At 37.6% G+C, this 21,232-nt stretch overlaps 1 protein-coding gene across 1 annotated transcript in view; it reads right to left on the reverse strand.

The window, feature by feature from the left end:
* The window catches only part of LOC136678925 (guanine nucleotide-binding protein G(o) subunit alpha-like), a 43,862-nt gene that overhangs the window by 12,385 nt on the left and 10,245 nt on the right, over positions 1–21,232 (reverse strand). The window contains exons 4-6 of the mRNA XM_066657115.1: positions 13,739–13,831; positions 10,723–10,883; positions 6,635–6,763 (exon numbers count right to left, since the gene is read on the reverse strand). Coding sequence (XP_066513212.1) covers positions 6,635–6,763; positions 10,723–10,883; positions 13,739–13,831 — 383 coding nt within the window. The remainder of the gene's footprint in view (positions 1–6,634; positions 6,764–10,722; positions 10,884–13,738; positions 13,832–21,232) is intronic.

The following is a 21,232-nucleotide window of genomic DNA, read 5'->3' on the forward strand; positions in this document are numbered from 1 at the left end:
ACATTAAATGAAGCAGAAATTACTATGTGGCCCCAGTACGTTTACCATTCCTCCTTAATTGGCACAACAGTTTTCTGTCACTTGCAGAACTACTCATTCCACCTTAAATGGAGCAGGTATTACCATGTGGGCCCAGCAGAATTATCCAGTTCACCTTAAATACTGTACTGTTTAAAGTGAAATTGAATTTGCAGTTTAAGAAAAAGGAAGATAATGACACACAAATGTGAGTAGTTAATATGGTGATCCAAGACCCTCTGTGCTCTTTGAGAAGGGGGTGTTGGGTGTACATTAATGAGAAAATGTGTCTGTCTGATACTGGACTGCTCAAAGTCCAGTATCAAATTTGACAACATGGTGGATAATTTTGGCTTCATTTCTATAGAAGGCACACCATCCATGTTTTCTACTGTCATTGGACAGGGTATGTGGTATATTCAGCCTTTAAAAAATGACTCCATGTTGGTCATAATACATCTGGACACTTGCATTCAAGAGCAAGAAATATATCATCCAAGAAAAAAAAGAATATTAATGCATAAAACGGACCCCTCAAGATCTAAACTCTTCAATTCTTTGGTGTCAGAGGAACAGATAAAGAGTGAAATAGAAGAAGGAAAATAATAAAAGCCCCCCCTCCTAAAACTATAGCTCTCAATTTACTCACGCAATATCACAGCCTTCACAAGCAAGAGGCAAACATGTCAGCATGGAAAAGGTCACTCTCTACATAAGTGTGTTTTCTTGCTGTTTCTAAGGGCCCCTCCTTCTCACCTTCATCCCTCCTTCATCCCACAATCTCACTTTCCCTCTCCCTCTCTTTCTTCCTCTCTCTAATGCTGTTTTTCATTTTCAAACCTCTGCCTCATCTTCCTTCTGTATTTGTTTGAAGGATTCCGCCACACGTTTGCAATGAGGAAACACTAGCCATTGAGCAGTCCAATCTCTCTGCAGACAAGCATGCCCAACACACACACACACACACACACGTCTCACAGGGAAGGCCTAAAGGAAAGCTGGAGTTTTTCTTATCTAATAAAGCAATAATCTTTATTTGCCTTTGGTTAAGCGCCACTCAGTAATTGGATGTGACATCAGGGGTTCATAATCAAGACTGTGACTCATTGAATGCAGCTAGCTTTGACTTACACAAACAATTTATGACGCAATTTTGAAGACAAACTCCCATATATAGCCCCTCTAAGAGCAGTGTAATAAAAATTATCCTCAGAAAGTAGGGATGACTCCTGGTTTCTTGCTGTGTCAATTTCTGAGAATAAGTGGCACATGACGATTTACACTTGCCCATTCTTTGGAAATGAAGGACATTACTCAGGAGTTTGTTCCTCATTGAGGTTTTTTTTGGGAAGTCTTTAACCTAGATGTAAGAACACTGCTGTGAGCATCTGATTGCTGCCATAAGAGCTTTGGTGAAGGTCAGGTACTGATGATGGATGATTTAGTTATTTACATTACACTCAAGAAAACTGTTCCCACGGCTTCACAGAGCAGTGCTTAGGGCTCTACAACCATCTAGCCCATGTTTGGCATTAAGCATGCGGGCCTAAGGCTCATGAGTTGCTGCTAAATAGCACCTCAATTTGCTTAACTATTAATATAGCTTTCTATTGAAATTATACGAACTGTGAATGCATAATAGAATGAAGGTGTACAACAATTACTTGAACAAGTAGTGTACACAGAGACTGACAATCACTGAAGTTGGGAAAAGTGGGGGAGGAAAAAAAAAGCCTATGTACATACATTATGTATCCAAAAGTCTGCAGACACTTCTTCAAAATGAACTCTTCTTGTAACATGCACCCTTTCCTGACACAGCATGTCATCCAATAAGGTATGTGTAATCTCTACAGAAACCCAAAAATGAATCAGGATGCTCTGGAGAAGCCACACATGAGCCTAAGAATGGGTTAGAAGGGTCTAAAGCCTTCAGGAGTTAGGTTACTACAGTAAATATTAATTCCTGATTAATAAACTTAATTTCAGAAGAAATGATGGACAAGCAGAAGCCAACAATCTTTGGCCAGATGGTGTTTTTTGCTATAATATACTGTTGTAGGCTGTCAAATGATAATCTCAAATACGGTAAGATAAGGAAATTTGTTTTTTAAATCATGAATATTTATAGTCATAAAAATTTAGACTACTAACAAACAACACAGAAATGACACTGTTGCAATTCATGTAAAGGAATGACAGCTCTAATTTCAGTTTAGCTCACCTCTTCCCCCCCCCCACTTTCTCCATCATTGCCCCGACCATAATCAGAGAGGGATAATTATGGGGAGCTCTGATGAGGCAGAATGAAATCTCTTCGTCACTGAAGACGCAAAGGTCGCTTAGGGCCAAAGTTCAGTGACACTCAGAGGTAAGACAGCAGTGTGACACACAGAGACACACACAAAGATGAGAAATAAACACAATTACCAACAGCTCCACGCTACTAATTATTTGCTCTGCTAACGAGCATGACTGGAACCGCCCTGTTTCCATAAACAGCTACAAGTGATGGAGGTGCCATCATTAGTATATACAATATAAATAAATTACAAATTTGAATAATATTTAAATAAAAGATTAATGATGTAATTATGAAACTAAGGCAACCTAAATAAAATTAACATTAAAATTATTAATTTATTGTCTGTAACCATTTATTGAATTCAGGGTTGCGGTGGGTCTGGAGCCTACCAGCGATCACAAGGCGCAAGGCAGGGGCACACCTTGGATGGGGTACCAGTCCTTTGCAACGCATTACACACTCACACCTATTTTGAGTTGCCAGTTCACCTACAAACATGTCTTGTAGGAGCACCTGGAGGAAGCCCTTGCGGATCTGGGGAAAACACAACAAACTCCTCATAGACAGTCCTTGAGGAGGGTTTGAACCCACAACCTCAGGACCCTGGAGTTGTGTGACAGCAAGACAACATGCTGGCAATATTTTATTCCTTTTCTTATTCAATAAAACAGTGCTGAACAGAACGGAACCTGCTGCTACAGAATGTAAATCAAGGGCAAATGTAATTAATTCCATAATTACAAAAACTATTTAAAGTATTAAACATTCAAATGACCATAATGTGCTGGCAGCTTCAAGCATTTATTATAATGTCCTTTATCTCAACTGCTTTAAGGAGAGACTGAATTAATCTGGGATTATAATATAATCACAAGTACTACAGAATGACAATAATAACTTGAGTTTCAAGAGTTAACCCTATATAATCCAGACTCATTGACTAGTTATTAATCTTAGAAACTGGCTTCTGTCAAGAGAAGAATGTTTAAAAAATTAAATGTCTACTTCCACTTTAAGCTCAAACTTACATTAGTGATGCCTGTTAACCTTGTTACGTTTAAGTCCCTCTCTGTAGACCAGTGGAGATTCAAAGTGTCTGACAGGTCATGAAGTAAACAGCTTTGAAAGAATAGTGGGGTGGTAGGGGAGAGGGGGGGGAAGTCAATGCAAAGTCAAGTCAAAGAAGAAAAGACAGAAAGAAAGAACGAAAGTTTGGTGACATCATGGAGAGTTTTCATTAAATATTCAGCATGTGATAAACAGTGTAAGCTGGTGATAAGAGAGACAGAGAGAAAGAATAAAGAGGGAAAAGAGAGAGAAAGAGAAAGAGAGTGATAGAGAGAGCCATGTTGCTCATATCTTCTATAAACAGCTGCTATTGTCTGAGGCCATAGATGATCATCTCCTGAATGGAGAACCAATAAATACATTAGCTTCCAGCTCTGAATCACAGAAACCTAACCATAGAATTAACAGTGGGTTGCCTTATTCCCAAGTTGTAAAGCAACCTCTAGTAATATCCACATATACAATTAATCCCCTGCCATAAATTATACATTAAATATGATCCCAGTTTATATCAATCTATTATATATATATATATATATATATATATATATATATATATATATATTTATTATGTTATACTAAAACCATACTATAAAAAGTATAGAAACTTAGTTATATTTGTTCTGAGATATAAAATGAACCAACCAAAGTAAATGAAAGGTATATAAAACTGTTCAAAAACTCAAAATGTCGTAAAAACCATAGGTCGCATTAATCTTGTGTTAAAAACAAACAGGTGACTTATCCCAGGTTGTATTAACCTCTCGCTATAAATGAAATCTTTTTAAAGATTAAATGTTTTTGCTGAATCCAATTTGTGCCTCAAACAAAAGCTGTTAACTTATTTGTTTTTTTCATCTTCTGTCCCTTTCAGTGAAGCTTAAATTATTTATTTACAGACTATATGGAGATTGCCACAGTATGCTCACCACACAGCCCTTTTTAAAGACATTTTATAGGCTTTATGAGAGGATTCTGAATAAGCTTCTGAAGCAGCCAATGACATAACAGCAGATTCTCGCCTCTGAGATGACTCTGAGTGTTATTTCAACCAAAAACGAAGGAGAAAGGGCTTCTTTGCTTTCACAAATCTCACTTTTTAAGTGCTTCAGGGTAAGAAAGAGAAAAAGAGGGGTGCCAGCTCAATACCCAGCAGGCATCCCAAATATTCAGCATCTTCCATGGCTGTATTTCAGCATCATGTCTTACTTTGCTTCAGCACAGTTTATGAAAAACTGTCACAAAAGGCAAAACCAAATTACTCTCCTCATTATGCAAAAAAAGGCAATATAGATGTTAGTGAAGTTACTCTGGAGGGAACAGAGCACGACACTGAGAAGATGTCCAAATAGGACGCTAAACAGATGAGACCGAAGAGCAGAGGAAGAACCTAGGAGGGAGGGGGGCAGAAAAACCCAGTAATCCTTCAGCCGTCTGAAATGAAGTGTGGCATCGCGTAACTGTAAATGTCCCCATTAACATTCAAATGGATTTTAAAGCCACAAAGCAGAAAATTACCCACAATTCTCTAGACACACTCGGGTCGTTTTTATCGGGCGTCTCGCCACAAAGCCCCTGGAATGGAGTTTGAGGATGATTCAAGTGACGTATCACATTTTCCACACTCCCGGGTCCCTACATCCTACTTCCACTGAATGAGCACTTCACAGGAAACCTAGCCATTTCTGACATACGCAATCATCTACACACACAGTGTGTATAATCTCTGTAGACAATCATGAAACACAAGAGACCCACACATGAACCTAATATCACAACGCTAAATGCCAAGTGCAGGCTAGAGACATATAAAACCACACAACATTTAGCTGTGAAGCACTGAAAGTGATTTTGGGCTTATGAAATCAGTTTGTGCTGAATTGGGATCCAGAATGATATTTCCAACAACACTACCTGAACTCACGTTTTTATGGCTGCCATCAAATCTGCACCACAATGTTCCAACATCTAGTCCAAAGCCTGCCCTTAAGATTAGAAACTGTTACTGTAGCAAAGATCAAAATACTCCACTTTGAAACTCTTAAATTCAGAGGCAACGTTAGATGAGTAAGACTTTTGGCCCGGAGAGTACTGGTGGTAGACCATTATAGACATTCAAAATGTAAGATTACAGACCATAGAACAATTTAAATTCAAAATAAAAGCCACTTGCTAGACATTGTAAAACAATGCTAATGCCAATGTAAAACTTGTTGACTTGTCATATTGACCACTTTTAAATGCTGGAATGCAAATGGAGTTTATAATTTAGATATCAGAGCTTAGATAATAAGATTCATGATAATCCTCAAGTCCTAGAGCAAGCTGTTGTCAGGCCACTGCAAACCTAATGCCAGCTAAGCTGTTGAGGTATTGAGTTCCACTCAAAGCTGGGAATACATTGGATATGTAGCAATGAGTTTCAATGAGTTTCAGTGTGGAAAGCGCCACAACATCAATATCAGAGAAACCATTTAAACAAATAAGAAATAAACATCGATTTGCAACTGATTGAAAGGGTTGCCCTTACTACCTGAGAAATCTGTAGTGTTAAGGCAAAATTAAGAGTAGTAAGAGGACAATACATGTACAATATAGCTTTCTTTGCTGAGTGCCATAAAAGTGGGAGGAAACTGTAACACCTGGAGGAAACCCTCACAGATAGCGACCAGAGGCGAGGACCAAATGAGGACTCAGAAGCTGAGGGAGAGCTTATTTCATGTTCAAGCTCAGTGCACAAATAAACACACAAAAATGGTTGGAATTTAATTTGAAACTTTAATCTAGTATTTCATTTACAAAGTACTTTGATTTGATTATATTATTTATATTATATAATTTGATATACTGTTCCAAACACTGTTCAAAATTTTTGAACTGCTACATATTCTAATTATTATTAGTAGTATTATTGCTGTAATTTGACCAGAGTTCCAAACTGTATATAAACTATATTTACATTCATTTTACATTCCATTTTTTAAAAAGATGAATGTTTTGTTTTAATGGCCAAAATTATTCAAATCACAGTCATTTTAATATCCTCTATTCTACTCACAAAACATCTATGTGGTCCACATGTAAATTTGGATCTGCACGCAAATTTTATGCTTATTCAATGAAAATCATTCTTCAAAATGAGATCTGTTTTTGTTATTCCTAGACAACTGAGGTTTAAGGGTTGAAGTATATTAAAGAATATTTGAATGAAACACTAAACTAGACTTGTCTCCATTGTTTTACCTGAAAACCAGGTGTTTGAACTTGAACTGGGTTTCGATGACCCCAGTGGTTCGTATTCGGACCCTCAGCACATCCATCTCCGAGGGAACATATTCTTGGGACACGATCCGAGGCATGTTCTCAAAAAAACTACAGAAAGATAGAGAAAGTTATAGATATAGATATAGATATAGAAAGTTTCAGCAAAGTGCTTGAGGTCTACAAATTGAGGTTATATTCACAGCTAGCATGTTTTATTCTAATTTCAACAAACTACCCATAATAGCAGAAAGAAAGAAATGCATTAACCTGCAGCACTGTGCACACGTCTCAGAAAAGAGATAAAACTATTTATCTGGAAAATAAGTTTGTTTTGACAAGTCCATCTTTCCATCTACTAAAATCAGGGAGTAAACTATTATTTATATTTAACCGTCTCTCCTGGTGTTATCAACTCGCACAGTATTTTTTATTCAGTTAAAATTGACATATGGACAAAGTCAGAAATCATGGAATACAAGTCCTTTAAAATTCTAGCAAGAAATAAAGGGAAGGAAATTACAAAAAATATAAAAGAATGAATTGGACAGTAAACCAAAGGCAAAGACGAAAATTAAGAAAGACGTTTGAAAAACAAAGTAGTGAATTGGACAATGTTTGGTGTATACATTTATTGAAAAATGACTCACATTTAACAAACTGACAAATAATTCCTAATTTTTGGACTCTGAAAATAAGCTTTTCTAAATGTGAATCCATGTTCTGATGCCCACCACTTGGTCTTAATCCATCTGCAAGGGGCTTCAGTGTGTGTGAGAGACATGGCTGTTTTTAGAGCTGTGGTAGTGATAACGCTGCCCCAGAGGGGGGCGCTAATCTTATGCTAATTGCCAATGCGAATATTCATACCACAGGATACTTCCCAGCTTACACAGGATTTGCATATGCGTAATGAGCATTATTTAAAAGCGAGATTATCCTTTGCATTCCTCAAGGCTTCATGATACAGAACTCCAACCCCACCCCCCGACGGTGACTCACTCATTCTCTCTCTCTCTCACACACACACACCATAATGAAAGTCAAATGTGTGCTGTAGTGCTCTGACACTGTAAAAACTATACAAACCTAAGTAAAACTGTCATATAGATTACTTTATTATAAGCAGGTGCCTCAAGTGGCCAATCACATTTTTGTCCCCACAAGATAATTTCGGATGAATGATCTGAAATGAAATTTCCAGGAAACAACTGTGACATTGTAAGGTTATATGAGAATATGGTGGATAGATTGCTTGGCTAATAAAGTCAGCTGAGCATAATACATCAAACCGTATTAATGAAAAACAAAATAACATTCTTGCAATTTTCCAACAAAATTTAATTACTCTTGCCTTCTTCTAAAACTAAATAATAAATAAAGAATCAGAGTGATGCTAATCAACACAGATTTCAGTGCATTTACACAGTAGAACTGGAAAGTTAGTGTTGCCCTCCAAGTGTCTTGACAGCTAAAAATGATTTTCTAGCAGCAGTTATTAAAAATATGGTTATGCATCGAAAGCAGAGATATAGGTGGACCAACAGGACTAGTATACAGAGTTTGGAGTAGATAACTGCAGAGTTAAATAAATATAAAAAAAAAATAAAAGCCAGCTGCTATATCAGACTAGGATGTGATTGCTTTTGCTCCTAAAAAGGTAATATTAGTCCATTAAAAAATAACCTCTACATAATCTACCCTTTTCTGTCTTTCCATCTTGAGGCCTGTAATTAGACTTTTATTCTGTAACTGTTTCATTTCATTTTTGTGTATTAAAAGAATGAATGAAGAGTATGAATAAGATTCCCTACACAAAACACACACACAAACACACAATCAGTGCCAAAGCAATTCCTTGACATTCCAGCACCAGTCGAATTGGATGAACCCCCCTTAGAGCAGAAAGACAGTGCTACTGCCCACTCTAAGCAGCCCCCAGAGACCTGTGTGTGTATGTAGCGGATACAGCCATCCACTGAGACACTTCTGGCCTTAAGATCTCTGCGGCACTCTGCAGGAAATGACTGCCAGGGTTCAGCCTTAATGTGGCAGCAACCACTGCCCACATCCAGCCCGTCCAGATCCCCCCCACCCCACAGTACTGATATATTTGTCTGTTTATAGGTATAGGTCATTAAAAATAATAATAAATAAATAAATAATAAAATTAATGTACAGTTTGTAAATTACTCAATATTTTGTCCCAATAAATCCCGCTTAAATGTGGTGTGATTGCTGTGTGTGTGTTAGGCAAAGTAAATTTGGTGAGCTTATCACTGCATGTTTGTGATAGTCTGATGAGAAAGGATGGCAATGGTAAAGGATACAAACAAACACTGGTATACACTTGACCTTTCACAGGAAGAGCAAGGAAGAGAAAGAAAAAAAAATAACAAAAAAAGAGAGCGAGAGAGAGAGAAACAATTAAAAAAGTGAAGAATTCGTTCAATATAAGGTAATTTCACCCAAAAGCTGAAATACAATCTTGAATTTACACTCTTATATTTTCATGTTGTTGTAAATAATTTTATCATTATTAAATTTACTTTAGAAGTAGCATTATTATATGAGAAAACACAAGTAGAACCAATGCTGAAAATGTGTGTGTGTGAGTGTCCAGTATACTGTTAAAGCAGAGACAAAAACAGATCAACGCACACACAAACACACGCAAGTAGGGTGCTCGTTTGCTGTGACATACTGCACACTGCTGCCTGACAGGAGGCTGGGGCATATGTGCTTAAGTAATTACCACCCCATGGTTTAACCATCAGAGTTTATGAGAGATGATTAATATTCTGCTAGAGCGCGTGTCACCATTAAACTGGGATTTTTGTTTATTTTTTTATTTAGCTATTCACAATTTTAAAGGTTTTAAAATTTTTAAATTTTTAAATTACAGTTTTCATGAAAATATTTTTTTTTCGGAGTTCAAGTTCAAGTCGAGTCTCTGGGAAGAGATTCTGAACTAAACATTGAGTCTCTGACACAGGATTCTGAATCAAGTCTTTGTCCAATTTGGTATGTGTCCAATTTGATTCCACGCTTTGTGTCTCAAGTCTCTGCTGTGTTAGCGCCACCTTGTCAATTCCTGACGCAAGGGGTTCCTGACCAACGCTTATATCTCACAATTTGGCAATGAGAATGTTGAAGTGGTGGCCACTAATAAAACTGATGGTGAAGTGGCGATCACTAGTAAATGGCAGTTGTGCGTTGGGTGAAGTGGCTCTGCCTGTCACTTGGCACAGAGATCCAGTGATGTGGTGTGTGGTCAAGTTTTGAATTCTCTGGGTGGAATTTTGAATCAAGTCAGGAGTCTCCAAGATCTGATTCTTGGGTTAAAGGAGGTTGCACTATAGAATCTTCACATTTCACATAATTTCTCCCATTACACAATGCACAAAGTCCTTGACCTCTAAAGTTTAAATAATGGGTTTAATAAAGAAAATAATTATAAGGTTAAATAGAAGCTTAAATTCATGAGTATTTAAATATCTATTATAAAGCACTATACTGCATTCATTCAAGTAAGTTAATCTAATATAAATGTAAATTTCCTCAAGTTATAGCTCATAACTAATGCATTTTATTGAAAATTTAATAGGAATATATAGCACAAGATCAATAAAATAAATGGTGTCATTCCCCATTTACTTAAGGTCAGCACTGCATTGAACGAATAAAACGTAAAAAGATAATCATTCATCTGTAAACTATACCATCTTATTACTGGTATAGTAATAAAGGGTGGGGTCAAATGGCAAATTAAAGTTTGGTAAAAATTTTAAAACCCATTTCAGATTGTGACCTGTAAATTCAAGTATGTAAAATATATGCATACAATATGCAAATAACCTGCAGTCATGAATCTGAGTGCCCCACAAATACGTCTTCAGACAATCACTGTCAGGAATTTAACGATCTACAAATCACGCCCAAATTAATTGCTCACTAAAGGTTTTTATTTTGTTTATTTTTTTCAAGATTTCTATGTAATAATGGTATACCCACTCTCAGTCTTTACTACAGAGAACCACCGTTTTTGTTCAGAAGGTCTCTATACTCACTATAGTGCCGAGTCGTTCAGTTCGTATTCATATCCTCGAGCCGCCGCTGACCGCACCCCCTGATCTGCCCAAAGACAGCAGAGGGCATGACCTATGAATGGGAACAAAACTTGCTCCTCATCAAAGCACCGCCCACATGAGAGCACAGTGTGTGCGTGAACCTGTGGAACAAATAAAACACACACACACAAATATATATGTATGTTTATTTTTCATCAATTTTTAATTTTGCCATGTTAAACTGCCATTATACTGACACCTAGTGCCTGGACATTTGGAATATGACCCCGCCTCACCCCTATAGGTGGGCTTCCCACTCATAAGCTTGTTCATCCTAGAGTTAGATTTATTAGCATTATTATTATTATTATTATTATTATTATTATTATTATTATTAAGTGGCATTCACATACAAGGATGCTTTACAATTAAGAGAAGAAAGAAAAAAAAATCAGAGAGAGAGAGAGAGAGAGTGTGTGTTCTGAGAAAAGATATGATTTGAGCTGTGATTTGAAGATGAAAAGAGTGGAGAAAAAGTGGATAGAATAGGTTCCAAAGTGTGGGGGCAAAAGTTAAGGTTACCCAAGTAGAACATAATATCATTCTTCAAGTTCATCTCATGTGAGCAGCAAATTATTAAAATAATAATAATAATAATAACAACAATCATCACAGATATATATTGTTTGATATACTTCAACAAAAAAAAATGACTGATTGTTACTTCCATTTTGATATCACTTTGCCATGATACATTTTCATATCAAATGTTATTGCTTCTCTTTGCCTTTTACCACTCTGTGAAGTATTTTTCATAGCAGAACACAGCAGCTGTCCTTCACACTGTGTGAACATTTCATGATAAATGGACCAATAGAAATGCTCAGAAATTACTTGGAATAAAATCTTTTTACAGGGACAAACGGTATTGTCGCTGTCACACAGCACCAGGATCCTGGGGTTGTGGGTTCAATTCTCTTCCAGAGTGAAGAGTTCCAGGTGTGTTCTCTTTATGTCCGCGTGGGTTTCCTCCGAGTGCTCCAGTTTCATCCCACAATTCAAAAACATACGGTGGTAGGTGAATTGATGAATCAAAAAGTGTGAGTGTGCGAATGGATGTGTGAGTGTGTGTCACCCTGTGAAGGATTGGCACCCTGTCCAGGGTGTGTTCCTGCCCAGTGATTTCCGGGGAGGCTCCTGATTAGCGGTTACAGACAATGAATGAATTAATCTTTTTACTTAGACATTGAAAGTTATGAAGGATTTTATCCTTCTTCTGTAACTATATTATAGTTACTATATTGGAGATACATATTTTTCTTTGAACAGCGACAATTTGTAAGGGTTATTAAAGGGGTTCGCGGGTACCCCGTCACAATCTGGACATCTGTTATCACAGAAAACAGATAAAAACATTTCCATGTCAACAACTGCACTCACAAATGAAAGAAAAGTGACGTTTGAAAAGAACAAATGTCTGTGAGGGGGCAGAAAGTTCCCAGCAGAAAGGAACTGACCTGAGCACATCGGCAAGGCCGTTAGCACGACATGATAATTTGCCGCTGCAGTGCCGCTAATCACTTTGTTAATTACAGTAGGCATTTGGAAGCCTGGTTAAAACAAAACCCCTATGCAATGACACTGAGGTAATGACGTTTTTAAAGGAACAGTATAGCTTTCATTTTACACAGGAACTATGAAGCTAATACAGATAACGGAACGGAAGCTTCTGTACACCAATAAACATCCAACTCTCTCTCTCACACACAAACAAACACTACTTAAGTAGTTTCAGATGCTGTGAGCACAACACACTGCTAAAAATAGTAGCCAACAATATTAAAATTCATTAAAGCCTGAATTTAGACATTTTTGTGTGCCTTGGCTGACTGACTACATTTGGGGTAAAGGGGAATTTTTTTTAAACATATTTTGCTAAATTATTCGTATAACTGCAATGAAATACCTTACCTGTCTTTGCATCCATAACTGAAGCCAAAAAAAGGATATTGGATGTGACCGTGGAATGTGCTAGGGGTTCCTGAATTCTGAAGGAATTCTGCTATGTCCTACAAGAGCACTAAACGGTTTGGAGTCACTTCTCATGTTAAAAACTGAGATTGTATTAACAACAGATTTCATATAAAAAATGCTATTATTTTATTTACAAATAAGTTAATGCAGTGTAGAAGCTAGACCACAGAGCGAGTCCTAGATTCCTCTATTTATATAAATTTATAGGCATTAGAGCCATAAAATAAAATGAGTTTTTTTCAGTGTCAGGGGAAAATAAAAACATGCTTCAAGTTTCTCAAAAAATTGAAATTAATATTGATGGAGTATGTTTTAAGAATTAGTTATTCCAAATGTGCAATTGCATTTATAATTCTTGAGGTTTTAAAGATTTCTTAGCCAAGTTTACTCAAACAAAAACCAAACACACACCATAATAGACAACACTAAGTGTGAACCATTGGCTCTCTGAAAGACTGCTGCCATCTAATGCACCTTTAAATCAACTGCAGTGGGGGGGTTAAACAGTTAAAACCGAACTGATGGCAAAAGTTTGCTATAATACTAACACAGCTAAAACCAAACACATACACTATAAGGTAAAAGAAACTGAATCAAAGAAAACATTTAGACAAATATTTTGTGATATACTCTTGTCTATGAAATTAAAAGAGACCCATTGGAAGAGCTGCACATGATCTCATTGAAACTTGTGGGCAAGAAACGTATAAAGCCCCCAAGCAAAACTTTGTTCTCTAGGTGAAGCTCCTTCCGTTACCTTCGGGATGAGCTGTTGTAGATCCCGAATTATTAATCAAATTACAATACCAGACCTTACTAATGTTCTAGTGACTGAATGCCATTAAATCCTCACAGAAGAGTACAGACTGATTTAGAGATTTAAATGCAGGGATCACTGAGCATGAATGTGGAACTTTCACTTAATTCGTCAAAGACAAAGAGAAATGTAGAGAGAAGAAACAAGAGAAAGAAAAGTCTGAACCTTGTTCTTGCTGTTGGCCAGATTAATTCGGAGGATGCCCATTCCATGCAGAACAAACTTCATGGAGGTCAGCAGATTGTCCAACACGGCTGGCTAAAAACAAAACACAAAATAACGACATTAAACTTAAACACACTGAGATCATTAACAGATAGAGAGAAGGAAATCTTTGAAGGTGACAAAGAGAATGGGGAAAATAATACAGAAACCATAAAATGCATAGAAAAAGGAACTTTAGGAAAACTTTAGGAAACTTCAGGAAAAATAGGAAACAGAAAAGAAACAAGAAAAAAAAAACAAATAGAATATAGAGAACAAAATTAAAGACAGAAAGAGTGACAAAGGGATTTAGATTAGCATGAGAGGGAGAAAAAAAATAAAGAATAGAAAAATGACAAAAGAAAAATAGGAATATGCGAGAAGTCGGCTGATTCTGCGAGGTTTACTATGGGGTTGAGAAAAGGCTGTATCCCTCGACCCTTAGAACCCCTGGATCACAGCCTGAGGGTCTCCATAGCTCCATCACTCACTCTTTACTGTCTGTTCCTACTCTTTATCTTGTACTCACTTATCGTATATGTCCTCAATTTCCTGTAAGGAAAAGTTCAGCTAAAAACCTAACATACAATTTTACCATAAATAAATCAATCTTAGCAAAAAAGAATTCTATTTATTTTCACTGTTGGAACAAAACCTTGTATCTTAATTTTTGATCTATGTCATTTACTTACATAATCTAAACATGTCACCTGTCATTTACGCTGTGTTAAATATATATGACAAATAGAACAAAACTGATCAAAATTACTCACAATTGAAACATTTTATCAACTTACATTGGAATTTAAGAGTATTTTTCCCTTCTCCTGAAAAGATCCTGCAAAACCCTTTCTAGTGCTGTATAGAACCACTTACAACAGGTATTCCATAGAGAAATATTATTTATGCATTTAAATGTTTTTGAGAGTTCATGGGTCAATATACATACTTTGTAAAATATATACACAAATACAAACTTTAAAAATCCTCAAATCAGTAACATCACCATTCATACATACTTAAAAAAAAACTGAAATCAAATGACACTGTTTTATCAAAAAGTTATAATAGCCTCTACCCCTCACTGGGTGTTTGATCTCAGCGGTGTGTGCGTGTGTGTTGGGGCCTCTGTAAAATGCCGATGACTCCATATCCCTCTGACATACACACACAGACACACACACTATTGAACTATGTGGGTGTGTGAGAGAGAGAAGTGAGAGAAACACCTCACATTAAGCAGGTACTGGTGTGACAGCGATAAGGCATCACTGTGACGATGTCAGGGATTTATTGAGCGAGAGTCTTGTTATCTGCTGTTTACCGAGTGATGAAGTTTCTCTGTGGAAGGCTGATACTGTCGAGGCTTCTGGGCTTCAACACTCCCGTCACCTCAATTCTCCAGAGGCGAGCGAGCAGACTGTCGATTCATCACACATGCTAATTATGATGTCAAAGTGAGTGTATTGGAAATGACGGTGATGATGTGGTTCTCACAAATGTCTGCTGAGTGTGGTCCAGAACCCAAAAACTAACAGTGAATAGTAGAACAGTGACAGACAACCATGAGGAATTTTGGGTTAAATGGGAACAAAGGGAGCATTGTTCATACCATTCTGACAAACTAAAATGAAACACAGGTAGTGTATCGAGTGAAATGGTTTAAAATGATTCATCAAAGGGCACTTTAACATGATTCACAGTCATTCAGATAGATTGTAATAGACAAAAGTAAGTGTAGCGTTCCAGTGTCTGAGCTCAGGGGGGAGTTTAGACGCAAACACTTTGTACTAGCTAGGATACACATTCTGTATGAACACAAGTACTTTTGTGAGCTCTGGACAAGAGTGTCTACTAAATAATACATCACTTTATTGATCCTGAGGGAAATTGTAGTGAAATGCTGTAAATGTAAAGTGTAAGGGAAATATGGCTTCTAGTGTTTTTATTTAAAATTGCCCTATGACACCCTGTAAGGCAATATTCATGACTTTAATAAAAAAAAAAAAGAGATGTTTCAGATTACTTAATGTGGAACTGATGCCAAAATACAGGAGAGTGTAGGGCTGCCCCCTGAAAGTTGATGAAACGACTCTTTGGTCGAGCAGTCGAGAGTTTATTTGTTTGTTTGTTTAATTTTTTAAAAGGGAAAACTTACAAAACATGCACAATGGTCACATTTTAATGCAGAATTATAACTAATGTGCATAATACGTTATTCTAGTGGAGCTATCTCCACTTGCTAAAAAAAAATCCTTGTGAAAACATGATCTGGTTCACTTATGGGAAGCTGAAGCTGAGAAGTTGAGGCGAGGCAAGGTAGGCTATAGCTTAGGGTTTGTATCGACACCTTGCCTTTGAGGTGAAGCATAATTTGAGCTTTATGCTAACAATAAAGATGGTCTGCTGGAGAAGAAATGCGGATCGCTATCCAAAGCTGTCCACAGCAAGTATGACCACTCATCTGCCTTGTGATTTTTAAGTCAGTCCAAACATTCATTTTGGACCAGTTTCTTGTGCAAGAATTCAAATGACTGAAGAGAAGACAAAAGTTTGCTTGTTCTTCTTAAATATTTCAGAACATAAATCATAATTGTTTAGTTTGTTCATTTTCTTTGTTTACACCTAAGATTTATTTATATTTAAAGATAAATACTGATGCCTAAAAGCCTGCAAAAGACAATTTTCAGAGCGCTCTGTCCCGTGAATTTCATTAAAAATATTCTGGCCTATTTTCGTTTCATCTAAAAATAATTCAGATACTGAGTAATTTAGTCTGTTAATTCCTTTTTTTAAATTCATTTTTATGTTTAAACGAGTAAATTTATTTTTATATTTTAAACATAAATGCATGCATGCATTCTGTCTCATTCTACAAACACATATGGCAGTAGGAAATTAAAATAGACTGCATTTCAGATGTTTCATCATAGGCATTCTATTGATGTTAAATGTTCAAAAATATATTCAATGTTTCTGTTGGATTTGACTTTCTTAACATGGTGGAAATCACCACTGAAACTGATTACACTGTCTGATGTAATTGAAATGGTGAATAAAAACGTACAAGCTACAGTGGTATTTTTCCTCAAACATACCTTTCCACCTTAAGAAGACACAGAGCTTCTGAAGGTAAACAAACAAGAGAAAAGCAGTTCCCCAGAACCGTTACTGTTCCCTTTAATGTTCATATAATCCACAGTCATTTTAACAGATTGTAATACACTACAGAGAAGATGCCCCAGCAAGACTGGCCAAAAAAGGGAAAGAACTTTCCCATTTAATGTAAATAAAGCACTCTAATGAGGTATGACATGTCAAAAATCATTCTGACATACAGCTAGCTACCCTGCACTTCCACACACTGGACTCATTATTAGAAACACTTGCCTTATATACCTTATAACATAGTCTCATGTAAATCATTTGTTTATTATGGAGTGCACTATATGTCAAGCTGACACACATTTGGGGTAGATCCACATAAACCCACTTTCAGTTGCCCCCTGCTGTCTTTGGTCAAAAAGGTCCACACAGAATAGAGACATCACGAGGGAAAGATTAACTCCAGAGAGAACTCTCTGACCTCTGAACTTTAAATCTAATACAAAACAAATGGCAAAAGAATCTTCATCCAAAACCTTAGGGCAAATTAACCCTTTATTACCTCACTGGTGGTCCATTGAGGGACTTTGAATTTGACTCCATCAACTGATTAGAATCTGCCCTATTGTAGTTGATGAGCATGCATGTCTACACTGAAGATATTCTAAAGGATCAGCATGTGGAACTGTGAAGCTCCTAGTCTGTTACAGTGTTTCACAATTTGTCAAAATGGCCATCTGCAACAAGCAAACATTATAAAGCATTAAAGATCACTTCGTTTTAAAAGCAAATGTGTCAGCATTTTAACTTTATGACAACTGGCATCACAGACAGCCCTAATAATGGATGGGTTATAAACTACACATTAAGTAGACTAGTTGTAGTTTTATGACTTTCAGTTAATTTCACAGAAAATAAAAAGAAGAAGAGATATGAACCCTCTGTGCAATACTAATAAGGCTATGTCCTTGACGAGTCAAAAGAGTGCAGAGGAACTGCACTTTAAAATGTCAAAAATATAACCATAAAATTTTCAAGGAACAATCATTTGAAAAAAAAAAAATTAATAATAAATAAATATGAATATAAAATAAAATAAAAGTTATACATGATTTGCACTGGTTCATCTGCCTGAGGCAACGTCCTCCCCTCCTCCTGGTCAGTAGCTCTTTCGGCCAAAACAAACACATTCTTGGCCTTTTTTTTCTGCCTTTGTTTGCAGAATGGGAGATGTGAGGACCGAGGGGTTTCCAGGACAGAGCTGGATGGAGTGTGTTTATTAAAAAGCTTTTCAGTGTTGTTCCAAAGCTCAGGAATGTCTTTAAAGTTCAGCGGCATTTATTGATTCTTGTACTGGTTTCTGATTCATTTTCTCTCTCTCTCTCTCTTACCAGAAGACTTTGCAAGAAATTGTACTTTACCAGATGTAAACACATTAAAAAGAAATAAATAAATAACCTTAAAAATGGAACTGAATCAATGAGCCACTCATTATATTGTTTTATTTTCACACCGACAGGTATAGGCTGTATGTAGTCAACCATAGGCAGTGTTAAACTATGTATCCAAAGGTACACAGACACATCTTCAAAAGATTGAATTCAGCTACTTTTTGAAGAATACGGGATATTTGTCTCAGGTCAATATCTACAGAAAACATTGGACTGGAAAGAACAGACCTGACCCGACTGTGTAACATCAAGCCTGAAAATGGTGAAAATGTGCAGTTGATACTGAGAAATTGCAGTATCAGTACCTACAACTTTTAATAAGTAATTTACACCATTAACTATGCATTTACCATTGCTGTTAGGACATAATACTGCATCTACTTTGTTGATCTGTGTCATTCTCTGGAATAACAAATGATTAAACAGTGTTAAGTCTAATGACATACATGTCAACAGAATTGGAGCAAAATTACTCAAAAGACTGAAAACAAAATAAAATCACCACACACTGGAATTTTTTTTTTTTCTTTTGCTCTAAAAAAGACCCTGAACATTTTTAACAGCAAGGTAGAGGTACCTTATAGCCGTTTTATCTGCATTATCTTACATGTAAACATCTAGTATGTCTAAGTGGATCTGAGTGGATTGAGCTTAAATGAGTAACACAGGCTCACATACATATGCATGCATGCACACACACTTCTTTATTACATCTCTAATAGTGATGCACGATATATCGGTGGCCAATTTATTATTTACCAACATATGGATGTTTTTTTTTATTATTGTTATCGGTCCAATGTTGGAATTTTTGCCAAATTTACAACCGATAACTTGGTGCCTTTGTGTGCTTGTGCATATGCACTGACGCCTGTAAATTGTCTGCTGTGTGGACGTTTCCACAGTTTCTGCAGAGAACAGTCTCTGGGATTAAATATTTCTGTGGTGAAAACTAATTTAAAATATGAGAGATGCTCAATACACGTACACACATATAGAGCAGTGGGAACAGACACACAGCATGTTAAACGACAGATACTTTCAAACAAAATGAACCCTTCTTATATAAAACACATGATACAGAGCCATTCAGCATCTGAATGTATTACTAAAAAACAATTACAAACACTCTCTCTCAAAACTACTTTATGACGCTCTCTCCCTCACTCTCTAAATCAAACCCAGTGCTTCACTAATTAGTGCCCCATTAATGCGGAACCAGCAGTAACTGTTTGATAAAAATATACACCTAATACTACACCTAATACACTTAAAGTTTAAATTAAAAAGTACAGAAATGTACAAATATTGAGGAAAAGGCTTGTCCTATGACAACAAGTTTGTTTTGCTTTAATCCAATTTGAATTTGCTTCAATTACAAAAAGACAAAATTATTGGTTATTATCAGTATCGGCTACTCCAAGGTGCTTAATTATCGTATCGGCCAAAAGAAATCAAAATCGGTGCATCCCTAGTCTCTAAGTGTTTCCTCAGTGTTTGGGGGGAGTGGTTATGTCTCTCTACAAGAATGGACTCTACACACTGATGTCTGCCTCCTTCTCATGCAATTACATGTTTATTTAATTACACTCTTACTCAATTACACCTACAGTCATACAGTAATCCCTCGTTTTTCACGGGGGATGCGTTCCAAGACCAACTGCGAAAAACGAATTTCCGTGAAGTAGAGGAAAGATATATTTTTTAATGTATTTAACGAGTATTTGGACTTTTAAAACCCTCCCTGTACTGTTAACAACCCACCCTTTGCATTAAACATCCATCCATCCATCCATTATCCACCGCTTATCCGGGTCCGGGTCGCGGGGGAAGCAGTCGGAGCAAAGAAACCCAGACCTCCCTCTCCCCAGCCACCGACGCCAGCTCCTCCGGGGGTATACCGAGGCGTTCCCAGGCCAGTCGAGACATATAGTCTCTCCAGCGTGTTCTTGGTCTGCCCCGGGGCCTCCTCCCCGTTGGACATGCCCGGAACACCTCTCCAGGAAGGCGTCCAGGAGGCATCCGGACCAGATGCCCGAACCACCTCAACTGGCTCCTCTCGACGTGGAGGAGCAGCTGCTCCACTCCGAGTCTCTCCCGGATGTCCGAGCTCCTAACCCTGTCTCTAAGGGAGAGTCCAGACATCCTGCGGAGAAAACTCATTTCAGCCGCTTGTACCCGCGATCTCGTTCTTTCGGTCACTACCCAAAGCTCGTGACCATAGGTGAGGGTTGGGACGTAGGTTGAACGGTAAATCGAGAGCTTTGCTTTTCTGCTCAGCTCTTTCTTCACCACAACGGACCGGTACAGAGCCCGCATTACTGCTGACGCTGCACCGATCCGCCTGTCAATCTCACGCTCCATTTTTCCCTCACTCGTGAACAAGACCCCGAGGTATTTAAACTCCTCCACTTGAGGCAGGATCTCACTTCCAACCTGGAGAGAGCACTCCACCCTTTTCCGACTGAGTACCATGGACTCGGACTTGGAGGTACTGATCCTCATCCCTACCGCTTCACACTCGGCTGCAAACTGGTCCAGCAAGAGCTGGAGGTCCCGGCTCGATGAAGCCAACAAGACCACATCATCTGCAAAAAGCAGACATGGTATCCTGAGACCACCAAACCGGACACCCTCCGCCATTTGGCTACGCCGAGAAATTCTGTCCATAAAAATTGTGAACAGAACCGGTGACAACGGGCAGCCCTGACGGAGTCCAACTCCGACTGGAAACCAGTCGGACTTACTGCCAGCCATACAAACCAGACTCCTGCTCTGTTTGTACAGGGACTGGATAGCTCGTAACAAAGAGCCCAGTACCCCATACTCCCTGAGCACCCCCCACAGAATACCCCGAGGGACACGGTCGAATGCCTTCTCCAGATCCACAAAACACATG

Source organism: Hoplias malabaricus, chromosome Y (genome assembly GCF_029633855.1).
Source record: "Hoplias malabaricus isolate fHopMal1 chromosome Y, fHopMal1.hap1, whole genome shotgun sequence".
NCBI classification, from domain to species: Eukaryota; Metazoa; Chordata; class Actinopteri; order Characiformes; family Erythrinidae; genus Hoplias; species Hoplias malabaricus.